The sequence below is a fragment of the Quercus lobata genome, chromosome 9, assembly GCF_001633185.2.
Source record: "Quercus lobata isolate SW786 chromosome 9, ValleyOak3.0 Primary Assembly, whole genome shotgun sequence".
Taxonomy (NCBI): Eukaryota; Viridiplantae; Streptophyta; class Magnoliopsida; order Fagales; family Fagaceae; genus Quercus; species Quercus lobata.
In genome coordinates this window covers 36,221,245-36,244,645 of record NC_044912.1, presented here as the reverse complement: position 1 = coordinate 36,244,645, position 23,401 = coordinate 36,221,245, and the positions used below count along the sequence as shown (strand labels likewise).

At 39.4% G+C, this 23,401-nt stretch overlaps 2 protein-coding genes across 2 annotated transcripts; both read left to right on the top strand.

Moving 5' to 3' along the window:
* The first annotated feature begins 3,315 nt into the window (after positions 1-3,315).
* LOC115961671 lies at positions 3,316-4,632 on the top strand. The gene has a single exon (XM_031080608.1). It carries the CDS (start codon positions 3,316-3,318, stop codon positions 4,630-4,632), a length of 1,317 nt encoding a protein of 438 aa, XP_030936468.1.
* Positions 4,633-19,037: 14,405 nt separating this feature from the next.
* LOC115961670 (zinc finger MYM-type protein 1-like) lies at positions 19,038-21,585 on the top strand. Its single transcript, XM_031080607.1, has 2 exons — positions 19,038-19,134; positions 19,946-21,585. Exons 1-2 carry the CDS (start codon positions 19,038-19,040, stop codon positions 21,583-21,585), a joined length of 1,737 nt encoding a protein of 578 aa, XP_030936467.1.
* The last annotated feature ends 1,816 nt before the right edge of the window (positions 21,586-23,401 follow it).

Here is a 23,401-nt window from a genome sequence, read left to right as displayed (position 1 = left end):
TTCCACACATGAATTTATGTGTTTGTTAAGTGTTACAGGAATATACAAGTTGATTCAATCGTGCTGTTGTTTACACTGGCAACTGATAGATAGTTGTTAGGTTGAATTATTTTTGGGCATTTTGTTGTAATGGGCTATTTTGTAACTTTGAGCATTTTTTGTTTTGGTATGCGTTTTGTCACGGATTGCCAAAGGGGGAGTTTGTTAGGTTCTAAGAAATTAGGAACTAATGTATTAGAACTTCAATATGTATATGTTGGCAAACCACAATCAAAATGTTTAGTCTAGATTTAGGCTGCTCAAATTGAGTGTATGTGTAAAGTTGGAATCGAGTAACTGTAGGAAATTACTATTCAATTTCTGCAAGGCTCGATTGATTGAAAATTAGACTCAATCGATCAAAGCTCATGCAGATTTTTTTTTTTCTGCAGAATTTTCCAACTCAGCCCAAGCCCATAAGACGTGTAGGGTTTTATGTTTTGCTTCAAGTATAAAAAGATAAACCCTAGCCACATTTTAAAGGTTTTTGATATGCTGTGTGTGTGAATCTCTTGTGAGATCTAGAGGTATTTACCTTCATACATACTTAGGTTTATCAAGATCAAGATTGATGTTGAGAGCTTGGTGATCTCTTCAATTGCTGTTTCAAGACCTTAAAGAAAACACAAATGGGAGTACTTGTGATTGCTATGGATCAAGGAAAGAAGTAGTCTGTGAACTCGGAGTTATCACGTAGTCGTGATAGTAAATTTTCAACTCGAGATAGCAATAGGATGTTAGTGGTCTAAGTCACTATTGTAAAAAACTTCAATTCTTTCATAATAGATCTGTTTTACCTTGAGGATAGCTAAGTTAAATCCTCCCCAGATTTTTTACCAGTTTGGTTTTTCTGGGTTATCATATCGTTGTGTTCTTTATTTTCCACATTATTTACATGATATGATTTACTTGTGTTAACCTAGATTTAAATAATTTACCTAAGTAATCACTTGGCTAAATAACTAGGTTAAACAACTTGTGTTTTAAGGGGTCTAAAAACGTACACCAAATACACATGCCAAATGAAAGATTAGCAATAACCCATTAACCTCAAGATTGTGAACTGACTATCAAGCAACAATAACAGAACATAAAATTCTCAAAAAACAAACCTTAATCAGTCCTATAATAAGAGTCGTGATTATATATTTGCTTTGTTGGTAGCTCATTTTCCTAGATTTTCACCCTAGAATTCATGGTAATCTAATTAGATTGCCTCCCCACTTCTCTCTCTTTCAATCTCAATGCAAAAAGAGATGAAGAGGGTCACCTTGTTCTTCATGCTTTTTAATATAATTACGTCTAGCATTTTCAAAGTCCACCTTGTTCCCTTCATTTTCTGCAAAAATCCCATTTTAAGGCTTTAATTCCTACCCTCCATATAGAATTCTTAATTCACAATTTACAAGGACGGAACTAGGATTCAAACTTAGTTGGGGCCAAAGTTCTTTGTTCAAGAATTTTAGAAAGTTGGAATATATATATATATATATATATATTTTTTTTTTTTTTTGAGGAGGAAAGTTGGAATATTAATACTAGAGGTTGACAACGATGCATTATTAGCATTAATTTTTGTATTTTTGTATTTTTTTTCTTTTTTCAAAAAATCAATAATAGATATTTATAATCAAGAGTTCTGTAAGTCAATTAGCACGTCTTGATATATTCAAGGTCTGACTGAGGTTAAACCAATTCTTTACTCTATCCACATTATATATAAATATATATATATATATATATTTATATAAATTTAAAATTATTTATTCTTCTATACCTAATAGCTTCATAATGCTATATATAAAAGATTCTTAAAAAAAAAATGCAAAAACTATAGCTAAAAGTTCAAATCCATGTCTAGTATTACATTAATAAAACAACTAAAATAATGGTTAATCAACATCATGCACTAATATTCAACGAAAAAAAGGGTGAGACAATTATCGATGTCTTGATTAAGGAATTTTTTATTATAATTACTTGGTTAAAGTTGAGGTAGCATAAAGATGTGAGATCTTTTCCGTAAAAAAATTTCCATTTTGAAAAAGTAGTAAAAAAAGAAAAGAAAAAGAGATCTGTTAAACCATCACAAGATAATGGTAACTTTGAGTCTTCAACTATGTAAATAATAAAACTTTTCCCATCACTACATTAATTTAGCTAAGGCACAAAGTTTGTTACCAATAAACTAATCACACACATGCTTTGATGGCAGTTTTGGTAAGGCACAAAATAGTAGATTGTTGTTTCACACGTGTATTACATTTATGCATGCATGCCAAGTGTGTCCCAAAGTTAATAAAACATTAAAAATTAATAAAATTCTATCATTCAAAAAAATAAAAATTTTCCACGGGTTGTGTTAAAGAGCAGCAGCCCTTTAAAAAAATAATTTTTTTCCATGGGTTGAGTTAAAAACACCTACTAATCCAAGTTGTCAGTGACACTAATTGGTGTGTGGATGAAGTGATTAGCAGTATAGGAGTTTTTTTTTGTGACTATGGGGTGGAGTCATTTAAGAGGGACAAAGAGCTCTCAAATTAGAAGTAAACATTGGGTAAAGATTATTGGGTTTTGTGATTTGTTTTGCTAGGATATATAATTGGTTTGTTATAAATATATATATATATATATATATATATATTTATATATTTTACTTAGACTTTGTCCAAAGCTTTATTTTATTATCCGAATATGTGAATTGTTTTGTAGATTTTCCTTATTGTCTAGATTTGTAAATTGTCCAAATGTTTAGCTAAATGATTTTCTTGATATTCTTGGTACAACCAGACGAGGGATGATTTGATAATTTTTTTCATTTTTAGTTTCATGGGTCAGCTTGTAAATTGTTTTTTTTTTTTTGGTGGGGGCGGGGGGGGGGGGCGGAGTATATTAATTTTAGAGCCAAAATTAAGTTTTTAAAGCTAATATATATACTAGGAAATTTTTTTTCAAAGGCTGGGAGGGGGGGGGGAACAATTTAAATTTAAGAATGTAAAGCTACACTGCAAATAATAAAAAATAAAAATTAAAAAATTAAAACAAAAACACTAACCTGGTTCACTTAGAAAATACTGAGTTACCGTTGGATCAAGGAACATAAAATGATTAAAAAAAAACTTAGTTATATGACATGTTACAGTTTTTAGTCTAAAAAAAACCCTAGCCTCTCCTCTCACATAGGAGCTTCTCTCTCTCGTTTTGTAAAAACGAGACTCTCCCTCCCTCAGTTTTAACACTGAGGGCTCGTTTTTACAATTTTTTATTCGATTCCTAATGGCTGACGACGTGATTGATAGCATGGAAAACATGAAACTAACATCTGAGGAAGAAGAGATTATTGTGATATCTGATGAGGGTAGATTAGCCGAGATTGAGAGCTGCAATTTGAGTCTCATTGGAAAATTTTTGACGTGCAGGGCTTTTAACAAAAGGGCGGCTATGAGTACAATACGGAAAGCATGGGGCATGAATACTGAATTGAAGATTGTTGAGGTTGGATCAAATTTGTTCCAGTTCAAGTTCCAAACAGATTTTGATTTAAACCGTGTATTGAAAGGGGGACCGTGGAGTTTTGATAACCAATTGCTTCTACTCAAGCGATGGCATAAAGGGATGACTGCGAGTAATGTCAAATTAGATCATGCATCCTTATGGATCCAAATTTGGGGGGCTCCATTTGATATGGTGTCTTCACAAGTGGCAGCAGCGGTTGGCAGTAGACTGGGTATGGTGGAAGATGTGGAGAAACAGAGGGGACATGATACACCGAATTATTTTATGAGGGTGAGGGTTGCAATACCGGTTTCTAAACCATTGAGGCGGGGAGGATTCATTGAAGATTCAGATGGAGAACGCACTTGGGTAAAATTTAAATATGAAAGGTTACCAGTTTTTTGTTATTACTGTGGTATTCTTGGGCATGACTTACGTCACTGTGCAAGCCATTTTGCAGCAGAAAAACAGGGGGGGGAGGTAGACTACCAATATGGAGATTGGCTAAAGGTTACTGGAGGCCGGCAAAGATCACCGCCACAACAGAGTACGGTGGAGCCTGACTTGCACGACTGGATGAGGAGTACAAACGAAAATCATGGAGTGGATACTAATATTCAGGTGGTGGAGTCCGAGAAGTTAGGAGTGGATACTTCAAATCATGTGGATAATGTTGAAGTGCATGAGATGAACCCGAATATTCAGCAGAGGAGTGCTACTGGGAATAAAGAAGTGGTGGACATGGATAATAATTCTATAACTACAACCATGGCAATAGCTGATGAGAGTCCAAAGTCACAATCAGATAGAGATAATGCTATTATAGTGGATGAGCAGATTAGGCCGAATCTACATGGAACAGCACAGCCTAAACTGAAGTCAACGTGGACCAGGATTATGAGGATGGATTATGGGCTTGGAAGTATTATAAGGCCCACGGATTCTTCTTTGCTTGGAAAGAGAGGAAGCTTTACTAAAACAGATGCTGCTATGTCAGATGAAGAAGGGGAAGCACAGAGAGTGAAGCGGGAGAAACTATGTCGAATTAATGACGGTGAATCGGCGGGGGTGGCTGACCACCCTTGCCGGAGGCAATGAAGCTGCTAAGTTGGAACTGCCAAGGGCTTGGGAACCCTTGGACAGGTCGTAGCCTTCGCAAGATTGTGAGGGAACAAGCTCCCAATGTGTGTTTTCTTATGGAAACACGACTAGATAAGGAGGGTTTTGAAAATTTGTATGGTGAATTGCCTTATCAAAATAAAATCATTGTGAAGAAACCTGATTCGGGTGGAGGGTTGGCTTTATTGTGGAAGGATGATATTAGGATGGACTTGATCAATTTCACCAATAATCATGTGCTGACAAAAGTGAAGGAGGAAGACGGGTTTGAGTGGTGGTTGACATGCTTTTATGGATGGCCGGAAGCGCAGCAAAAACATAAGTCTTGGTAGTTACTAAACCATTTAAAGTCTTTTGTAGAGGGTCATTGGTTATGTATCGGAGATTTTAATGCTTTTCTCCAATCTTCTGAAAAGCTCAGTAAACGGCCAGCACAAGTAAGCCAAGTTGAAGATTTTCGGGCTACAATGGAGGAGTGTCATTTGGAGGATTTGGGCTTTAAGGGATATCCTTATACTTGGAATAATAAGCGACCAGGAGAGGCAAACACCAGAATCCAGTTAGACAGAGCTGTTGCAACGAGGGAATGGAGAGAAAAATTTCAGCTGAGTTCAGTGGTGCATTTGGCCCCTCATGCTTCAGACCACTTGCCAATTGTTCTCCACACACAGAAATTTGAGAAGAATAGTAGACAAGGAAGGAGAGGATTTAAGTTTGAGGAAACATGGCTGCTTTGGGAGGAATGTGAGGCTATTGTTAAAGAAGCATGGACGTTGGAGCATAATGGAGGGCACGGGTTGGTAGATATCAAGCACAAAATTCAAAATTGTGGGGATCACTTACGAGCTTGGGGATTTTCTAAGGCTAGGCCGAACAATGAAGACATCAAACAGCTCCAAAAAAGATTGGAAAATTTGAACATGGTGGTGACCACGGAAGCTTCAAGGGCAGAATTCTTGGAGGTGAGCAAGGAGTTGGATGATTTACTGATGAAGCAGGAGATTTTTTGGGCACAGAGATCTAGAGTTTCTTGGCTTAAGCATGGAGACAAGAATACAAAATTTTTTCACTCTAAAGCGTCACAACGGCGGAGGAGAAACTATATTCAGGGTGTAAAAAATTCTTATGGTGATTGGGTGGAGGAGGTGGAAGATATTTCTCAGGTAGCAATAAATTATTTTGAGAACTTGTTTCATGCAGGTACTTGTACTCAGGTTGTTGATTGTCTTAGCACAGTGGAGCATAAGGTGACCCCAGATATGGAACAGATATTGTCCAGTGATTTTACTGCTGAGGAAATTAAGATAGCGATTTTCCAAATGGGACCAACAAAGGCGCCTGGACCTGATGGTATGAATGCTCTTTTCTACCAAAAGTTTTGGCATATAGTGGGTGATAATGTAGTTAGTGCAGTGTTAGACTATTTACATTCTGGTGTTATGGGGCCTGATATAAACCAGACTAATATTGTTCTGATACCTAAAATTAAATCTCCTGAGAGAATGTCTGATTTTAGGCCAATTAGCTTGTGCAATGTAATTTATAAAATTATTTCCAAAGTTCTGGCTAACAGGTTGAAACAGATTCTACCATTTGTTATATCTCCTACACAGAGTGCTTTTGTGCCTGGAAGGCTTATTACTGACAATGTGCTGGTGGTTTATGAAGTTTTACATTCTATGCATTCTCGAAAAAAAGGAAAAACAGGATCATTGGCATTAAAGCTTGACATCAGTAAAGCATATGACCGTGTTGAGTGGAATTTTCTAGAAGGCATGATGATTAAATTGGGATTTCCAGACATATGGATTCAGTGGGTGATGGGGTGTGTAACTACTCCCTCATTTTCCATTCTCATTAATGGAAAAGAATATGGAGATATCCGGCCAACTAGAGGAATCCGGCAAGGGGATCCCCCTTCCCCATACCTGTTCTTATTATGTGCAGAAGGCTTCACTTCATTATTAGAGAAAGCAGAGCTGGAAGGGCGTATCAGGGGAGCTTCTATATGTCGTAGGGCGCCTAGAGTATCAAATTTAATGTTTGCTGATGATTCAATAATTTTTTGTCGAGCTACTAGTGGAGAGGTTGGAGTGATTAATGAAGTTTTACAGACATGTGCTAATGCTTCTGGTCAATGCATTAATATGGAGAAATCCTCGATCTATTTCAGCAGTAACACTCAAGAAGGGAAAAAAGCAGAGATTGTGTCATTGTTAGGGGTGAAGGTGGTGGACAGATTTGAATCATATTTGGGGCTACCTACACTGGTGGGAAGGGCAAAGTATCAAACTTTTTCCTATCTAAAGGATAGAGTTTGGAAAAAATTACAAGGGTGGAAGGGCATGATATTGTCAAGAGCAGGCAAGGAAGTATTAATAAAGGCAGTTATACAAGCAATTCCTACATATACAATGGGGGTTTTCCAGTTGCCAGTTAAATTGTGTGAGGAACTGAATGCTTTGTGTGCTAGATTTTGGTGGGGACAAGTGGGTAATGGAAGAAAGATTCATTGGAAGAATTGGGGTAGCCTAACTCAACCAAAGGCGGATGGAGGGATGGGATTTCAGGATTTGAGGTTGTTCAATCATGCTATGCTAGCTAAACAAGGCTGGAGGTTAATGCAGGACCAAAATTCTCTCTTCTTCAAATGTTTCAAAGCTAGATACTTTCCGAGATGCCACTTTTTGGATGCTGTTGCGTCTCCCAATTGTTCATATGTATGGAGAAGCATTATGGCTGCCATGCCAATTTTGAGAAGTGGATCTTGTTGGCGTGTGGGAAATGGTGAATCTATAAAAGTTTTGATGGATAAATGGATTCCTAATTACCCATCAAATAGGGTGCTGCATCCGGTTCATGAGGGTGTCGAGGATTGGAGGGTTTCGGATCTTATAGATTTGGAATTACATGGGTGGAGGAGAGATACCATCATGACACTATTTAATAGAGAGGATGCGGAGGCGATATGTAAAATTCCCTTAAGCCATAGGCGTGTGAATGATGTTGTGGTGTGGTTGCATAATAAAGAAGGTATTTACACTGTTAGATCCGGGTATCATGTGGCTAGAAAAGTGCTTAGAGAATGGGCTGAAAGTTCAACAAGTTCTGGGCAGCAACTATGGAAGAAATTGTGGAGAGTAAGGGTGCCTAACAAAGTGAAGGTATTTGTGTGGAGGGCTTGTCATGAGATACTGCCAACCCGAGTAAATTTGGCCAAAAGAAATATTATCAGAGAGAATTTCTGCCTTTGCTGTCAGTGAGCTCCAGAGACCGTGATTCATGCTCTTTGGGAATGTCCAGCAGCCCAAGATGTGTGGGCTGGCAGTTCCACTATGATGCAGAAATGTGCTACTAACTTTCATGATTTTATGCAGCTTTTTGAGGCTTTGATGAATAGACTTGATGCAGCTGGGCTAGAGCTTTTTGTGGTGCAAGCTTGGACTGTGTGGAATCAGAGGAACACGATGGTGCATGGAGGACAGATAAAGAATCCTTGCTGGCTGAACAGACGTGCAACAGACTACTTGGACGAGTTCAGAAAGGCGCAAGAGCAACTGGTTGTTTCGAATACAACTTCAAACGGACACCATTGGAAGCCTCCACCTCAGACTATGTATAAGTTGAATTTTGACGCAGCTGTGTTCACGGAGCAGCAAAGTTCTGGTATTGGAGCAATAATCTGAAATGCACAGGGGCAAGTAATGGCTGGAATGTCAGCTAAAGGGCCCTATGTGAGAAATAGTGAAGAGGCAGAAGCTTTGGCGTGTCGACAAGCAGTTGTTTTTGCCTTAGAAGCTGGATTTTTAGAGCTTGTAATTGAGGGTGATAACAGCACAGTAATGAAAGCCATCTCGGGTTTGTCTTACCATAATTCCTTGCTTGGGCATGTATATGAGGATATTTGTGCTTATCTAAATGGGATGCAGCTGGTTTCAATAAGTTGTATTAAGAGAGGGGGGAATATGGTTGCGCATTCTTTAGCAAAGTATGCAAAAAATATTAGTGATGTAGTCTATTGGTTAGAGGACTCACCACCACCTGCGGTGGAGGCTTTGTACCAAGATTCTTTACATGTTAGTGAATGAATGAAATGAGAGAAGGAAAAAAAAAATGATTAAAAAGAGAGAGAAGGAAATTACAAATATACAAAGAACAAACAAAGAAACAAACCCTTTATATTATTGTTGGCCATTTCGAAGTTGATTACAGAGCACACTGATATACAATTAAAGGTTTCTATTTTAAAGATAAAAAATATTCATAATATGAAAATAAAATGATGATGGAAGGATTTGAGAGAGATTTTGGCAAAGAAAAGAATTTTGACTAAAGAAGCAAAGCCCCCTCTTTCATGTCGATCTCCTTTAATGGCTAAATAAACAAAATCAAACAAATCCCCCTTCTGAAAGGTTCCTTTTACTGCCTTTTTTTCTCCTGACTTAACCGCACAAGAAACCCATTTCTCCCAACCACTCTCTGTAGTCTGTCCTCTCTCTCTTTTCAAGTTTTATTTTGGTTTTTCACTTGAAACGGTTTTGCTTTTCCTCACCAAAACACACTATTTTGGCTACCAAATAAGACAATACTTGAACAAACTAAATTAATGTAGATGACACACATTCGCTCTTTTTATATATAGAAATAACTTTGATAATCACAACTTACAATAGAAGAGAGATGAGTTGAATCCTAAATATTTGGAAATACCAAAAAACGTCAATTTAGCTTTCAAACTCTTTTTTGGGTGGTGTTAGGTGTTTGGTTTTGCCAAATGTTAGATTCTTAGACTCTTTGATGCATTAAATAATATATGAGTCCGGTTAATGTATACCCTTAAGGCATACATTAATCATCTATTTTGGGAAAGTTTTTATGTGGAATTAAAAAAACTTTCAAAATAGTAAATCACTTTCTCATTTTTCCATAAAAAATTTCCTAAAATTTTTTATTAATGTATGCCCTAAGGGCGCATATTAGTAAAACCAATAAATATTAGATTTATTAGATTACGACTTTTGGTTCGTCAATGATGTTCATCTTTCAAGAAAGTAAAATATCTATATTTAGTTGATATTATTTCCAATTCCAAGGTCATAACATTCCTAGAATTAATTACAAATTTTATAGTAATTTAAAAAAAATATCATTGTGTATAACATACAATACCCTAATATTATAAAATGTCTAAGATACACCTAAAACTTATAAAATGACCAAAATATGATATTTTGTATATCCAAGTAGGTTGTAACCCACTTTAGAAGTGGAAGAATGTTGTTTGATCTCACTTTGGAAGTGATATAGTGCTAGTATCTCTTAAAAAAAATAGAGTGCAAAAAACAATAAGAAAGCAAGTGAAAATGCCTTTTTTGTGACTTCGTTGGATTTTTTTACAGAAATTAGGTTGACCAAATTTCTAACTAAAGTTTAGTGTTCCCATAAAAAAAATTCGTCAAATGAATTTCATTTAAGATTATGCAAAATTGTGTTTAAAGAGGGTAAAATGGATGAAGATGGTCTCATTCTACTAAACCAGCCACGAGCAACGGTACTTTTAGCTCGTGATCAAGATGATGGAAGAAGAAGGGAGCATGTACCCAAGAGGATGGACCGTCCATGGCGAACAGATGAGAAAGCGGACGGATACAAAGTGGACGGTGATAAGGTCACGTGGCATCCACATGGTTTAAGTAGTCCTCAAGAAACTTCAAAAGGAAATACCTTGCGCCTCACGATTAAACCTAATCAACAAAATCGCTATATGGAAAGGATCCTATAAAATACGTACTTTTATGAGGATCTTCCTTATAAGGAAAAGTTCCTCCTCCCCAAGAAAGGAAAAAGTTGGTTCTACACTATTATAAAAACCCCAAAGCACTCCCAAACCAAGGTACACATAATTTTTCCTAGCTCTAGCACTCTAGAGTTGTAAAAAGTTCTCTAACTTGACCTACGGAGGGTCTTTGGCCGGTACCACATCGGTACTCTCCTACGATCTTCTTGTTTCGTGTTGTGCAGGTGTTGTCTTAAGCACGTGAGGACTGTGTGACTTACTGACGATTTTCGGCATCATCAGTTGGCACCGTTTGTGGGGAAAGATAGGAAGTAAGCCATACTTAACGCTTCCTGGACAAAGAGTTGCATGGTACTTACTCGTTCGATGGCAACCACCATAAACCATTAAGGTGACAAACCACGCACCACGGCCCTCGAGAGATAGGTTCAAACTCTTGCGACAGTGGTGGAATGCCTCACCAAGCAAAACCATGATCTAGAGGAACAACTGCGCCAAAAGAATGCAGGGCTTAACACTCAAGAGGAGGACCAAGAAGGCACTAGTGTTGAGCGAAAGGATCAAGAAGGGCTGGAGGGTAGCAACGCCCTAAGCAGCCCAAAGCGATAGGACACAAACCATTCATCCGCCGCGGATATAACTCCACCTCACATAGTCATAGAGATATAGATGATGAAGGAACGGATGGACTTCATGATGAATGCCTTTAGAGGACGGGTGTTTAGCGATCTCGATGACTTGGTCCATCGAACTGACTCACCATTCACCGCACCCATCACTTCATTTCCCCTTCCACCGAAGTTCTGTATGCTGCAGGTGGAGAGCTACGACGGATCTAAGGATCACCTAGAGTCTTTCAAGACCCTAATGCACCTATAAGAAGCGGCAGACGAGATCATATGCAGGGCCTTCCCCACTACGGTGAAACGCCCTACAAGAGTTTGGTTCAGCAGGCTAATACCTAACTCCATTAGTACCTTTAAGGAGTTAAGCGCAGAGTTTGCCTCTCACTTTATCGGGGGACACAGGTATAAGAAGTCCACTACATGCCTAATAAGCATTAAGTAACGGGAAGATTAGACACTGAGGTCTTACATAGCCCTCTTTAACAAAGAGGCCCTCTCAATCGTTGAAGTTGGTGACAAGATACTCATGTTTGCATTTACAAATGGGCTACAAAAGGGTAAGTTTTTATTCCCTTTATACAAAAATGACCTAAAAACTATGTCAGATGTACTCTACAGGGCTACTAAGTATATGAACGTAGAGGACGCCCTACTGGCTCATGAAGAGAAACCTAAGAAGAGAGAAAAACAAGAGGACGCACGGCAGGAAAGGAGGCAAAAGATAGCCAGGATAGGGGATAGAAGGGAAGATAGACACTTCAAGCCTCCCATTAGAAGATTCACAAGCTTCATCCCTCTAAACACCCCAATTGATCAAGTCCTGATACAGATCAAGGATGAAGGAGCCCCCTGGCAAGTTGAAAGGAGACCTTAGCAAGAGGTCTAGAGACAAGTACTTCCATTTCCACCACGATCATGGTCATGATACATCCGACTACTATGACTTAAAGAAACAGATAGAAGCTCTTATCAGGCAAGGGAAGTTATAGAGGTTCATTGGTAAGGAAGGGATGAACCAGCATCAAGAACAGCCTGCCTAGAGAGAAAACGAGCATCCTAACCCCTACTAGGAGACATAAGGATGATCGCAAGACCTACCTACGGATGGTTCAAAACGTCCAGTTGACTAGCTTCGTCCTGAAGATGGCGTGGATCAACAACCCTGTAATTGGATTCATAAAGGAAGATGTCAGGCGTCTCCCTCACTTACATGATGATCCGCTCATGGTTAGCATACGAGTGGGGGACTACAACACCCACAAAGTCCTTGTGGATAATGGGAGCTCTGCTAACATCCTCTACTACCCAGTATTCCAGCAGATGAGGATTGATAAAGAACGGCTGATTCCAGTTAACACACCACTCGTCGGATTTGGAGGGACAAGGGTACACCCCCTAGGAGTAGTCACTCTGCCAATAACAGTTGAAGATTACCCACAGCAAATCCCAAGGATGACATGTTCCTGGTTGTTGATTGTTCATCCACTTACAATGCCATATTGGGTCACCCCACTTTGAATTCATAGAAGGCCGTAACTTCAACTTACCATTTGATGATCAAGTTCTTCACCGAGTATGAAGTGGGAGAAGTAAGAGGAGATCAAGTGGCGGCACTAAATGCTACATTGCTATGTTGAAAATGGATGATCATTTGTAGACTATGTGTATAGAGGAACAGTGGACGGTGGTAGAACCGGTGGAAGGACTAGAAGAAGTACTCCTTGACGATTCTAGGCCTGAACAAACAATCAGGATCGGCACTATGGCTAGCTTACCAGCCCGTCAGGCGCTTACAACATTCTTAAGGGAAAACTAGGATGTGTTCACCTGGAGCCATAAGGACATGCTCAGAATTGATCTGTCAATCATAGTCCATAAGTTGAACGTATCATCCTCTTTCCCACCCATCCAGCAGAAAAAATGGGTGTTCATGCAAAAGCGAGACAAAGCCATAGCAGATGAGGTGCACAATTTACAGGAAGTAAACTTCATACAAGAAGTGTACTACCTCGACTGGCTAGCCAACATTGTGATAGTCAAAAAAGCCAATGGAAAGTGAAGGATGTGCGTGGACTTTATGGACCTAAATAGGGCCTGCCCAAAGGATAGTTATCCTCTCCCGCGGATTGACATCTTGGTGGACTCATCAACATGACACCAACTACTAAGTTTTATGGGCGCATTCTCTGGTTACAACCAAATCAAGCTAGATGAGGCCGATCAAGAGAAGACTTCATTTGTCACCGGCTAGGGTCTCTTCTGTTACAAAGTAATGCATTTCGGACTTAAGAACGTAGGAGTCACATATCAAAGGCTGATGAACAAAATGTTCGCATATCATATTGGGAGGAATGTGCAAGTTTATGTGGACGACATGTTGGTAAAAAGCATACGGGAGGACGACCATTTGAACGACCTTTGACAACCTTCAGTCCTATAACATGAAACTGAATCCAAGCAAGTGTGCGTTCGGGGTGACGGCAGGAAAATTCCTAGGGTTCATGGTATCCCAAAGAGGTATTGAGGATAACCCAAATAAGATACATGCTATAATGGAGTTAACCCCGCCAAAGACTGTCAAAGAGGTATAGAGCCTGAATGGTAAGATAGCTGCACTGAATGGGTTGGTCTCAAGAGTAACGGATAAGTGCCTGCCCTTCTTTCGCACCTTGAAAAGTCCTTTGAATGGATGACTGAGTGTTAACAAGCATTCGAAGACTCGAAAGCCTATCTTTCTTCCCTGCTACTACTCAACTCGTCCAAGCTAGGGGAAGAATTGTTCCTATACCTAGCTGTCTCCCTAGCCGCTGTCAATGTGGCTTTAGTCAGAGAAGAGAACAAGGTGTAGAAACCTGTGTACTTCACAAGCCAAGCATTCTGAGGAGCAGAAGAAAGATACCCCCCAATGGAAAAACTCACTTTCACCTTAGTAACTGCAGTGAGAAAGCTAAAGTCATATTTTCAGGCACACACTGTGATCGTCCTGATAGACAAGCCCTTACGAAGGGCATTGAGTAGCCCTGAAGCTGCCAGATAGATGTCGTTGTAGACGATTAAGTTGAGAAAGTTTAACATACAGTATCAACCACGTACGGCCATAAAGGGGCAAGTGATCACTGACTTCATTACAAAGTTCGCTCTCATGGAAGGCTAGGGGGCAGAATCGAGCCCACAATGGAGCATCCACACGGACGGATCTTCCAACAAGCAAGCAGGTAGGGTAGTGGTACTCCACAACCCAGAAGGGGATAAGGTCGAATGCATGGTCTGTCTTTATTTCCCTACGACCAATAACGAGGCAGAGTATGAAGCCTTGATAGCGGGGCTGGATCTCACAAAAGCAGCAAGAGCTGTAAATATGGTCTTGTACTGCGATTCCTAGGTAGTGACCAATCAAGTTAATGGCGACTATGACTATAAGAACGAACGGATGAAAAAGTACCTTGAGCAAGTGAAGAATCGGGTAAGCGACCTCCAAGTGAAATTTTTTCAGATACCAAAAGAGAAGAATGAGAATGCCGACCATCTTGCTAAAGCTGCATCAGCAAAGTACATACTCATCCCTAGTCAGGTACTATCCTTCGTTCAAACCTCACCATTAATAGACATCATCAATGTGCAGGAAATAGGTCCTAGGAACTATTGGACGACACCAATAACCTCCTACATAAAGGACAGCATGTTGCCTGACGATAAAGAAGCTGCAAGGAAGTTGAAGGTACAAGCAGCACGTTTTGTTCTAATTAAAGATGTTCCATACAAAAGGGGTTTCTCCGGACCGTATCTGAGGTGTCTCATCCCCGAAGAAGCAGACTATGTCATGCGAGAAGTCCACGGAGGAATCTGCAGGAAACATTTTGGGTCACGATCATTAGTGCACAAACTCATCTGGGCAGGATACTATTGGCCTACCATACAGAAGGATGCCATTGCTTATGTCAAAACATGTTACAAATGCCAAAGGTTTGCCAACCTCATCCAGTGGCCGTTAGAAGAATTCACTCCCATGACAGCACCCTGGCCTTTCGCGCAATGGGGATTGGACATCATGGGTCCGTTCTCGATGGAAATTCAACAGCTGAAATTTCTAGTGGTTGGTATAGACTACATCACCAAGTGGGTGGAAGCCAAAGCACTGGCCACCATCACGGAGAAAAATGTGCGAAGCTTCGAATGAAAGAACATCGTCTGCAGGTACGGTATACCGAGAGTGCTAGTCTCAAACAACGGGAAGCAGTTTGACAATTACACATTCAGAGACTTTTGCTCACAACTAAGAATCAAGAATCACTACTCATCTCCTACCCACCCTCAAGCCAATGGACAAGTTGAAGTCACGAACCGATCCTTGCTTAAAATCATCAAGACCCGACTCGAGGGGGCAAAGGGTATATGGTTGGAGGAATTGCCAAGTGTCTTTTGGGCGTACAGGATGACAATAGGGACACCTATAGGAGAGACACCGTTTCAACTAGCATATGGAAGCGACGCAGTCATTCCAGCTAAAGTAGGGCTCACAAGTTACAGAGTAGGAAACTATGACGAGGATAGAAATAACAAAATAATGCGCCTGCAGCTTGATCTGGTGGACAAGGTCAGAGCAATGGCTAAGCAAAGGATAGCATGATACCAATATCTCATGGCCAAGCACTACAACTCCAAGGTCAGATGTAGGGACTTTCAAGTTGGAAATCTAGTCCTGAAAAGTGTAACAGGTGCAATGAAAGACACCTCACAGGGGAAGCTAGGACCTAATTGGGAAGGACCTTATAGGATCGCATCATGGCATAGGAACGAGACTTACCACCTGGAGACACTGGACGAGCAGAAGTTACACCACCCCTAGAATGTGGAGCACCTCAAGAAGTACTACCAGTAAATAATAGCATGGACAACAATACTTTTCATTTCTAGTTTATTGATTTTTAGTTAAATTTTTATTCCTTTTAAGCCTAAAGGGCAGATTTTTTGTTTTTTAAAAGATAATTTCTATGCGCATATTTATCACAATAAAAGGAGTTATTCAGAAATGCCATCTGTATGCTATCTACATTTCTACATGATCATTAAGCCATAAAAAGGACGGGTTCCTCCCAAAGGGATGACTCTTGTTTAACAAGTCCATAAAGTGGACGGGTACATCCCAAAGGGATGGCTCAAGTTTACCCGATCTACAAAATGGACGAATTTATCTTGAAGAGATAACTTATATTTAAACAAGTCCATAAAGTGGACGGGTTCATCCCAAAATGATGGCTCAAGTCTACCCAATCCACATAGTGGACGGACTTCTCTTGAAGAAATAATTTATATTTAAACGAGTCCAAAAAAGTGGATGGGTTCATCCCATAGGGATAATTCAAGTTTATCCAGTCCACAAAGTGGACGGGTTTCATCCTTAAAAGATGACTTATGACAAGTCCATAAAGTGGATGGATTCAAGTCTATCCAGTCCACAAAGTGGATGAGTTCCATCTTTAAGAGATGACTTATAACAAGTCCATAAAGTGGATGCGTTCAAGTCCACAAAGTGGATAGATTTCATCGTTAAAAGATGAGTGGGCTCAATGATTGACTTATAATGTGTAGTCTGCAAAATAGACTGACTCATTCTAACCAACGACTTGTATTTATTAAAGTTCACAAGAGGGTTCATCCCGAGAGTTGGTTTGCAGATATTAAATCCAAAATAAACGGATGTCTTGCACAAATATCTATATTATTAAGCATCTAATCAAAATATTGTAAAAACCCATAAAGGGAAATGTCTACATGCCAAAGTAATAGGTGACGGTTAAATTAAGCATAATACTGTTCTTCCAAAAGATCTTTACACTTAAACAACAACAACAACAACAACAACAACAACAACAACAACAACAACAACAAAAAAAGCTAAGTAAAAAGAAAAAAAGTGAAAATTACTGCTGGATGGTAGGGGTCTCTTCGTTCTTCTCTTCCATAATCTGCACATCTTCAGGTTGACGTGTACCATCTTCAATGGATTTCTCTTGGTCACCAAAAACGGCCTCCCCATCACCCTGAAGGTTGATGGTTACGTCCTCAGCATAGAGCTTGTCTGTTCCTTCCGAATCAGCTGGACGGGCGGGAGTCTGGCCTTCAGTGTCAATTAAGATGCGAGAAAGGTCCAAGTCCAGAAAAAATGCTTTGACTTTCCAGATGCAGTCATCAAAACCGTTAGCAAAGGAGCTGCCGAGCTCCCTTAGAAGGTCGTCAGAATCACGATATTCCTTAATCGCGTCCTCTTTTTCCTGACGGAGTTGATCCTTTACCTCCATAATCTCGCCATCTTTGTCCTTCAAAATTTTCTTCAGTGCTTCAACTTATGCCTCTGACTCCGATAGGAGCTGTTTGGTCAATCAAGCTTTCCTACTTGGATGTCCCTCCAGGCCAACAACTCTTGTACCTCCATCTCCTTAGGGCCTAGCTTCTCCCTCAAACGACTCAGGACCCTCTCACAAGATATATTGCGATTCATCAGCCCCTTCATCATAACCACCCCTTGCAGAAATCAACAAAAAAGTTTAGACAAGACAGCATTAGAGCAAAACAAACACAAGTGGACAAATAGACGTACTTGTGCCAAACTAAAAAGGTCTGTTTCCCTTATGGCCTCTGTAACATAATTGCCCAAGTCTGAATAGTCATCGTCCTTGATATTGGACGAGAGCAGCTTAAGGGCATGCTTGAGTCTTCACGAAGAAGAACAGGGTGCTCCTCAGTGGTAGGAACCTGGCCCTTCATTAGTTCTTTCCCTTTATCTAGATCAGGTTTAGGGGCAACTTACTGATGGTAGGGGTCTCACCTACAGTAGACCCCGACCCAACCTTTGGTTTTTTAGGTGGACGGTCCACCTTTTCTGACGGTTTTCTCTTGGTGGATGGGTTATCCTCTAGCTTCTTCCTAGCAGCGACCTGTTGCTTAATGAAGGCTCTCCTCTTACTATCATCCATTTCTACTTAAAAATGGATGGGTTAAAAGATAAGCTACTAAAATGAAAAAAAGGCAAATATTAGGCAACAGACTTACGTTAACGGACTTGTGTATTGTAACAACGGGTAACCTTAGTTGGTTTAGGACCGTCGCAGTACCAGTGGAGGGTATCCAAGGTAACCAACTTCGACCACGATCTCTCCGATAGCTTAGTGGTCATAAAGATCCATTCCAAAAAGCTCCACTCTTCAAGGGTGACTTTTGGACGATCCTGAGCAGGAAACAGAGACGGTTAGAATATCAGACGAAATAAATAGTAGTAAATGAAGACTTGAGACAGATGGATACATACCAGACGGGGGCATTATACCCCAAGTTTTTTCCACTCGCATATACTCCTGATCACCGGGATGACACTTCCAGTCATCCCTTTGAATGAAAAAATAATGACCCTTCCAGTTTCTATTCGAATCAGGAGTGTCGCATACTAACTTAAGCAACAAACTCCTAGGCACGAAACTGTACATGCCCCTTGATTGGGTGATCTAGGATGGATGATAACCAGGGACGGACCCAGGTACAAGGCTAAGGGGGCCCGGGCCCCCCCTGGGCCCAAAAAAAAAAAATTTTAGCAAGTAAAATTTTTCAAAAAAAAAAAAAGGGGGCTTGGGCCCCCCTGAAATTTTTGCTCCGGCCCCCCTTCCCCTAGCCCATCATTCGGCCAGCTCAGAGCAGAGCCCATAACCCATGTCAATCCACAATAAAAAAAAAAAAGAAAAAATCTCAGCCCTCAGCAGTCCAAAACCAAACGGAGAAAGCAAAAACCAAAGGAAAAAAAAAGAAAAAAAGAAAGAAAGGAAAGTGAGAGATCAAGAGGCGAGAGCTACGAGCGAGACAGAGAGAGACAGAGAGGCAGCGATGTCGCCGTGACGCCGTGACGGAGAGAGACAGAGAGCGAGACGAGAGCGAGAGAGTGCGAAGTGCGAACCCAGCTTCAAGCGAGACCCATGCCGCCACGCGAGACGAGATCCACTTGCCGCCGCTGCCGCCGGTTGCCGTTTCCTGATTTGCCCAGCCCAGCTTCGAGCCTTCACAGAATCACAGGTATTTACTCTTTAACTCTTATCTTTTCCTTCAAATTTCAAAACCTTGTGAATCTGTGATCTGAGATTCTGAGAATCAAAGAAACTGTGCTTGTGGTGTTTGAGTGTTTCTTGTTTGTGTTTTTACTGATGAATTGAAGTTACTGAACTGATTTGGTGATTTGGTGCTTGTGCTGCAGCTAAACTGAACTGAACTGTTTGTGTGTTTTTTTTTTTTTTTTTTGGGTTTTTGGCTTTGTGACTCTGTGTTTGTGGCTCTTGCTGCCTTGCATTATATAGATAAAAGAGATAGATAGAGAGAGTAGAGATTGTAGTGACAGTCAGATGGTTTTTTCTTTGTTGACCGGTAGTTGGACATTAGTTGGACATAATAATAGGGAATAGGGAAAAGTGGTGTGGAGTTGCTGTTTGGGCAAAGACAAGCGACAGGGGAGAAAACAAAAAAACAAAAAAAAAGGGTAAAGTTAAGAAAAGTTTTTGTTAATAGTGCTTGACTGTCTGTAGTGGGATTCATTAGATATTTGGATTAGTGGGTCAGAATTAGGAAGATGAAGACAAGAAACAATACAAAGATACAAAAAACATAAAAGATATAAATAAAGGAAGAGACAACACAGAGACATAAATAAAGGCAGTTTAAAAACAAAGATATTAAAGGCAGACAAAAGACAAAAAGAAAAAAAATAAATCATATAATATAAGAAATTATCACACAAATTTAAAAAAAATAACGGTAATTCTTATATAATTTTTATTTTATTTGTAGATCATGAAAAAATCAACTACAATGCTTGATTTTTTCAAAAGAAAAGGTTCAACTTCAAATTCTTCTGAAGTCAACGTGGAATTGCCAATAACTAATGTTGCTATTCCAATTCCGGAAAATGCGGATGTTCCAATTCCGGAAAATGCGGATGTTCCAATCTCTCAAACACAATTTCAAAGAATTGACCTTGATTCTTTGGATTATGATCCCGGAACACGCAAACAAATATGGGAATATCATGTTAACCAACGTGATGAAATTCGACGGGCTTACATTAAAAAAGGTCCACACCAACCTCCTCTAGAGACATTCAAAAAAAGTGGAAAGCACAATCGTAGCTTTCAAGCTTCTTGGTATAGAAATAATTCAAAATGGCTTGAATATTCTCCTACAACAGATGCAGCTTATTGTCTACCCTGCTTTGTCTTTCATAATCCAAATGTGATTGTGGGACAAAATACATTTATTGTTGGTGGATTTAGAAATTGGAAAAAGGTTGGGGGCAAAGATTGTTCTTTTCAAGTTCATATAGGAAAAGATCCTAACTCAGCTCATAGAGTTGCTGACCAAATGTGTAAGGATTTGATGAACCAATCGCAACATTTGCAAAGGGTAGTTGATCATTTCACTACTGAACAAATTGCAAATAATCGGTTGCAATTGAAGGCCACAATTTTTATTGTGCGATATCTTGCCTTTCAAGCTATAGCTTTTAAAGGTCGAGATGAAAGTTTTAGTTCATTAAATCATGGGAACTTTCATGAATCATTGGGTATTGTGACTTTTTGGAATGAGAAGGTTGCTGAAATAATAGAAAAAGCTTCAAAAAATGCAACCTACACATCACCTAGGATTCAAAAGGAAATTCTACATGTTTTCTCAGCCAAAGTGAAGAAGGCCATTCGAGAAGAAATTGGTGATACAAAGTTTTGCATAATGGTTGATGAAGCTCGTGATGAGTCCATGAAAGAGCAAATGGCTGTGGTGTTTAGATATGTTGATGCAGAAGGCTTTGTGAAAGAACGTTTTTTTGGGCTTATTCATGTTGTTGACACTGCAGCTTTGACTCTAAAGAAGGGGATATATTCTTTGTTATCTCAATATTGCTTAGATATACAAAATATTCGAGGGCAAGGATATGATGGAGCAAGCAACATGCGAGGTATGTGGAATGGATTACAAGCTTTGATTTTGAATGATTGCCCATATGCTTACTATATCCATTGTTTTGCACATCGCTTACAATTGGCATTAGTAAAAGCATCAAAACAAGTTGTTCCCATTAGTCATTTTTTTCTTACATTGCTTTTTCTAATCAAAATTGTTAGTGTTTCATGCAAGCGCAATGAGCAATTGAAAGTTGCCAATGCTAATGAAATAGCACGTTTGATTGATCTTGAAGAGCTTGAGACTGGAAGTGGACTTAATCAAATTGGCACTTTACAACGACCTGGAGAAACACGTTGGAGTTCACATTTTAGATCAGTTTCTAGCTTATTAAGGATGTTTAGTTCAAATGTTGAAGTTTTACAAAATATAATTGATGGTGCAATTGATGGAGAAAATTGGGCAGAAGGAGAGTTAGCTTATGAAGGTTTAACTTCATTTGAATTTGTTTTCATCTTGCATCTTGAGAAGGAAACTATGGAGAACACTGATAAACTTTGTCAAGCTTTGCAAAGCTAATCTCAAGACATTTTAAATGCCATGGATTTAGTTTCATCTACTAAAGCACTTATCCAAAATTTAGAGATGATGGATGGAATGGCTTACTCACCACTGTGATATCATTTTGTGAGAAGCATCGCATTGATGTCCTGGATATGAATACTCGTTATGTTGCGAGGCGAGGTCGAGCTCGTAATCAACCAGATAACGTTACAAATGAGCATCATTATCGAGTAAATATTTTTTATGCTACAATAGATTCTCAACTACAGGAACTAAATTATCGGTTTAATGAAGATGCAATGGAGTTGCTTAGGCTTAGCTCAGCTTTAGAACCTCGAGAGGTATTAAAATCTTTCAGAATTAGTGATCTTTGTTTGTTGGTAAAGAATTTCTATCCACAAGATTTCACAAATTATGACAAACAAGTGTTGGAGAAGGAGCTTTATCATTTTGAGCATAATGTAGTCCAAGATCCAGAGTTCAAAAAATTGAAAAGTTTATCTGAGTTGTCTCAATAGTTAGTGAGAACTGGAAATTCAGAACACTACAAACTTGTTTATAGAATGGTGATACTTGTGCTTACTCTTCCAATTTCTACTGCTACTACAGAGCGAGCATTTTCAGCTATAAAACTTGTCAAAACTGAACTTTGAAACAAAATGGAAGATGACTTTTTGAATGATTCTTTGATGTTATACATTGAAAAGGATATAGCTTCGACATTTAGTTTGGATTCAATAATAGATGATTTTGAAGATTTGAAAGAGCGTCGAGTTCCCTTTTCATAGATGATTGTATAAAGAAACAATAGTGTTTCGCATATTTTGTTTTTGTTAGTAGATTGTATCTTAATATATTAAGAAACAATGATTTTTGGGTATTTGTCTTGGTTGATAGTTTATTAATACTATATGGATGCGTATTTGAAAAAAAAAAAATTTGCTTATCTCTGCCCCCCCCCCCAGCTTAAAATCCTGCGTTCGTCCCTGATGATAACAATGAAAAACTCTTCCACCTTCATCCTTCGTGCCCCGTCAAACCTAACCCTGTACAGAACTTCTGCACCCAAGAAGACTCTCTAGGTGTTCGGAGAGATTTGGGTGATGGATAGTCCAAGGTACTGAAGAAGACGACAATGAAGGGCACTAAGAGGGAATCTCAAGCCCACTTTCAGCATCTGCTCATACACACCAACATCTTTCAGACCTTTATAATAACATTTTTCACGTTTGGAGGGTAGACGGATTGGTATGTTGACGGGTATCTAGTATTTCTCCCTAAGTGTATTAAAGTGTGTTTGCTTGATGGAAGAGTTGAAGTCATTAATTGTCCACAATGGAATCATAATAAACTCCTTAAACCCGTCAGGGCCTATGACAGATTGAATTGGGGGTTCAGAACCAGTTAAGTCATCATTGGAATCACTCTTCGACCCGTCCACATCCAGGTCCTCATCCTCCCCCATGGAAGAAGAGTTGGCTGACGGAACCCTTTCACTATCGAAGGTGTCGGGGTAACCTTGACCTGACGGAAACACCTCATCCTAGCCCGCTCTTTCAAGGACCCACGATTGATCTCTTAACGCCTCACTAGACATTGGTCACCTACACGTGACAGATAAAAACCCTAAGACTCTATAGGCATATACAAGTGACAGGCATGCAATATTTAAGTAAAAAATTGAAAAAGGTGGAAATTAAGTATGAGAAGAAGGGTACTTACAATTAAACAGCGCGAAGCAAGGGGACGGATGAATTATAGCAGACGATCACACCAATTGGATGGCACAAAGATTTACTGAAAAAGACGATAGCCCTCTGATTAGGAAATT

Coding starts and splice junctions, on each gene's coding strand:
- LOC115961670 (XM_031080607.1), top strand. CDS start 19,038: ATGCCGCCACGCGAGACGAGATCCACTTGCCGCCGCTGCCGCCGGTTG. Junction 19,135..19,945: donor GAGCCTTCACAGAATCACAG/GTATTTACTCTT, acceptor TCAAAAGAAAAG/GTTCAACTTCAAATTCTTCT.
- LOC115961671 (XM_031080608.1), top strand. CDS start 3,316: ATGGCTGACGACGTGATTGATAGCATGGAAAACATGAAACTAACATCT.